Source organism: Myotis daubentonii, chromosome 9 (assembly GCF_963259705.1).
Source record: "Myotis daubentonii chromosome 9, mMyoDau2.1, whole genome shotgun sequence".
Lineage (NCBI taxonomy): Eukaryota > Metazoa > Chordata > Mammalia > Chiroptera > Vespertilionidae > Myotis > Myotis daubentonii.
Window position 1 is genome coordinate 45,777,375 of NC_081848.1, and position 4,161 is coordinate 45,781,535.

Sequence of the window (4,161 nt, forward strand, 5' to 3'; positions counted from 1 at the left end):
TGCACGAAGATTCGCGCAATAGGCCTTCCTTCCCCTGGCTGCTGGCACTGGTTTTCCTCCAGCACCCAGGACCCAGGCCTTTGGTCAAGATGCAGCGAGGCTTGGCTTTTCCCCTCCTGCCACAGCGAGGCTTCTTCACTCCAGCCAGAGCCTTCAGTCTTCGCTCCATGCCTGCATATGAAAATTAACCACCATCTTTTTTTGGGTTAATTTGCATAGTCACTCTGATTGGCTGGTGGGCGTAGCAGAGTGACACCAGTTTGCATGTTTCTCTTTTAATAGTGTAGATCTATCACAATACCATACATATCATCATGATTGGGGCAGCTGAGGAACAAACATTTTTAGGGTTAAGAATTCTTAGAACTTGCTCCCGGATCTGTTTTGTCCTGACCCCATAGATAACAGGGTTGAGTGCTGGTGGAACAACCATATATAAATTGGCCAGAAATATATGAACATAGGCAGGGATGCTATGACCAAAGCGGTGGGTCAGAAATGAGAAAAATGCTGGGATGTAGAAGATGAGCATGACACAGACATGGGAGCCACAGGTGTTGAGAGCCTTGAATCGGGCATTCCATGACGGTAAATGAAACACTGTGCAGAGTATCTTCACGTAGGAGAAACCAATTACTATAAGGTCAATGAATCCCACAGAAAAGGCAGCCATCCCAAACAAATTGTTGGCCCTGATACTGGCACAGGAAAGACGGGCAATGCCCATGTGCTCACAGTAAGTGTGGGGAATGATCCTGGCACCACAGAATGACAACAGCAAGATGAGAAACACAAAAGGGATAACAAAGATTAAAGATCTCACTATCATGGCTATACCTAGAATGGCCACTACCTTGTCTGTGAGTATCATGGTATATCTAAGAGGATTGCATATAGCAACATAGCGGTCTATGGCCATTACTGTCAGTACCCCAGACTCCAGACCAGTGCACAGATGAATCATAAACATCTGTGCAAGACAGGCACCAAAAAGAATTTCCCTTAAATTGAACCAGAAGATTCCCAGCATCTTGGGGATAGTGGCAGTGGACAGGCTTAGGTCAGTGCAGGCCAGCATTGCCAAGAAATAAAACATGGGCTGATGGAGAGTAGGCTCAGCCTGAATTATAAACAGGATTGTAATGTTCCCCAGGAGGGCAATCAGATAGACAGCACAAAAGGGAAAACCAATCCAGATATGAAGATTTTCCAGGCCTGGAATCCCCAAGAGGACAAAGGAGAAAGGATGGAATTGGGTGGTGTTCTGATGGGCCATCTTTATGGCTGCTGGTCAGTTTTTTCACTCAACTCAAGACTCCAATCCCATTCATGTCATTTTTTCAGGTCACGGAAATACACGGCATCAATTCTCTGACTTAATACAGCAGAAGACCCTGGAGTGAAAAATGAAAAAAGGTTTAAAAAGCTCCCAATGTAGAATTGACCAGATTCATGACATCTTGTTTTCCTGTCCAAAGTACATTCCAAATTTGATGTTCTACTACAGTCCCAGCAATGATGTAATTTCAGTTCTATTTTAGAGGGACTTCTGTAATGTTACAATGGATAATGGATTGAAGGGGCAAGTAAGAGTTTACAGTAAACTGAGAGATATATTGCTTGCCTAATCTAAATAAATAGTACTAGAGATGGCAAGGCAATGATATATAAAATAAATTGGCAGGAAACACTTTCTGATATGATTTGGGGGATGGAAGAGAGTAATAAGTCATGTTTAATTTCCAGTATTCTGTCTTTGGTTATTAAGTGACTATTGGTGCTATTCACTGAGATATGAGAGAGTTTTATTTGTTTATCTTAATTTATGAGTGAAGTTGTTGAAATTAATTCTGCAATGAGTAGATATGAAATTCATATTGAATCAAGCACAAATTCTCAGCAGGCAGAATATGAGTTAAGCTCCCATTTTCACTGAAGTCCAGTTTTTGGACATCAGTGAGTTTATAAAACACTAAAAGTTTCTTTCATGTGACTCTAAAAATAATAGGATCCCTACTGTGATTAAGATAATATCATATTTTTTTCCATAGTAAAAATATTTACAATCTCTGCAGAACTATGCTACTTAGAAATTACATTCTTACTGACCTCACTCTGTCACTCATTTCCAATTAAATTATTCACTTTCTGGGCTAAGTTACATTTACCAAAGCCTCAGATATGGACATCATTAGTGCATCAGAAAAACTCTCAGATGGTAGAAGTTGTTCATGGATGATACTAAAATTGAGCTTTCTGGAAATTCAATACATTTGCAAAAAAAAAAAGAGTAAACATATATTGAAAAGATGTTTCTTCTATAGGTCTTATTATAGGCTTTAAATATATAAATGCAAATATTCAGCTCTAAGAATAAGATTTTGTAATTAAATATTAAATAATAAATTACCACTAAATATTAAAATAAGTTTGCAGCATATCCTTAAGTTATGATCACAGGATATCCATTTAATTAAACAGCTAAAATTTAGTTCTTAAGGGAATACAATATTATTCTATGGTAACGTTTGGGTGTCGTGGGTCCTCTAAGTCTTTCTGAGACATAAATGTTTCAAGTGTTTATTTAATATTTATTATTTACTTTATAGCTAGTGTTGGATGTGAAAATACCTAAGATACATGGCCATGATAAAGAAACAGTCTTTTTTTTCATAACTCTTACATTCTAAATTAGCAAAAAAGACAATAAGCTTGCAAAAATAATTACTCCAGATAATCTTTTATGAAAATAAAGTTGAATAGCTTTAAAAATCAGCACTAAGAATACAAAAGAATCAATTAAAAATAAAAAAAGATGAACAGACACTTTTATAGAAGATATACAAGTGGTTAATAGCAAATGAAAAGATACTCAGCATCATTAGTCAGGAGGGAAATGAAAATTAGTATCACAAAATGATTTCATTTTATTCTCCTTGAATGGCTAAAGGAAAAATGAATAATATTATAATATATTAAAGAAGACGTGGAATAACTGAAATTCTCATACATTAGTGTTTGGTATGTGAAATATACAACTACTTTGGAAAACTGTTTGGCTTATTTCTTATGAAGTGAAAAATACATCTTCACTATTTTCAACAATGCCACTCCTAGATATTTACCAAAAAAATATCCAGTGAACATATCAAATAGACAATTACACATATAATTGAAAAAATAATTACTCCAGATAATGTTTTATGAAAATAAAATATATATATGCCTGATTCTGGAAAGGTCATGGCTGCTAATAAATATTTGGAAGTCATCAGTGTATGATGTCTTTGATACACATCATCTGCATTGTATATATGGATGGGAGATTGAAGAGGAAAAGCTCTAAAACAAAAAGTAGTGCTGAGTATTCTTATTTATTGCTCTTCTAATCAATATTTTAGGATCCACTGCTGATAATAAAAAACATACAGAAATAAGTTTATAATTCAACTCTATTTGAAGAGAGAGAGAGAAAGAGAGAGAGAGAGAGAGAGAGAGAGAGAGAGAGAGAGAGAGAGAGAGAGAGAGATTACTGGTCATTGAATATGAGGTGTAACAGAATAATAGATGGTCTTCATAAAAATCAGGGATGCTCCATGCCACCCTTTCCCCCTCTATTATCAAGATTAATTAAGAATTATTTTCTTTTTCCCAATCCTTTCTTTCAATGATTTTATAACAAATGTGTCTAAGTCATCTTACTCTTTTCATTATCTCTTCCTCTGCCCGGATTTCTTTGCCTTTATTTCTACTAGAGCTCCATTATTTAATAGGAAGCCAACTTACCAACTCTTTTAGCAGCTCATCCATATTCCAAAAGAGTCATCTTCTTGGATGCTACAAGCTCTGGGCTTTGTGAAGTCATAACTTATAGTAGTAAGAATTTATAGTGATATTTCCCAGATGCATTTGCCCTTGGGGCTCCCAAGGGCCTGAGGATGGAGAGAAAAAAAAGAATTCCCGAGTTGCCAAACTAAAGCTGATTGTTTTCCCAATGCTGGTTCAGGTCTGTAGTTCAGTCATACTCTTGCATTGCCTGTGGGCTTTGTACTGGCCGAGATGGTGCTAGAAGAAGCCACTTTATGGAAGCAACAAACAATTAGAATAGAATGAGATAATTTTTCACTTTTTTAATCATTCCATAATTTTTACAAGTCCCTG

The 4,161-nt window shown here is 36.2% G+C and overlaps 1 protein-coding gene across 1 annotated transcript; it reads right to left on the reverse strand.

The window, feature by feature from the left end:
- Positions 1-292: 292 nt before the first annotated feature.
- Positions 293-1,276, reverse strand: LOC132241889 (olfactory receptor 52E5-like). The gene has a single exon (XM_059710847.1). It carries the CDS (start codon positions 1,274-1,276, stop codon positions 293-295), a length of 984 nt encoding a protein of 327 aa, XP_059566830.1.
- Between the last annotated feature and the right edge of the window lie 2,885 nt (positions 1,277-4,161).

Excerpts from the sequence above, each read along its gene's own strand:
- LOC132241889 (XM_059710847.1), bottom strand. The coding sequence starts at position 1,276 with ATGGCCCATCAGAACACCACCCAATTCCATCCTTTCTCCTTTGTCCTC.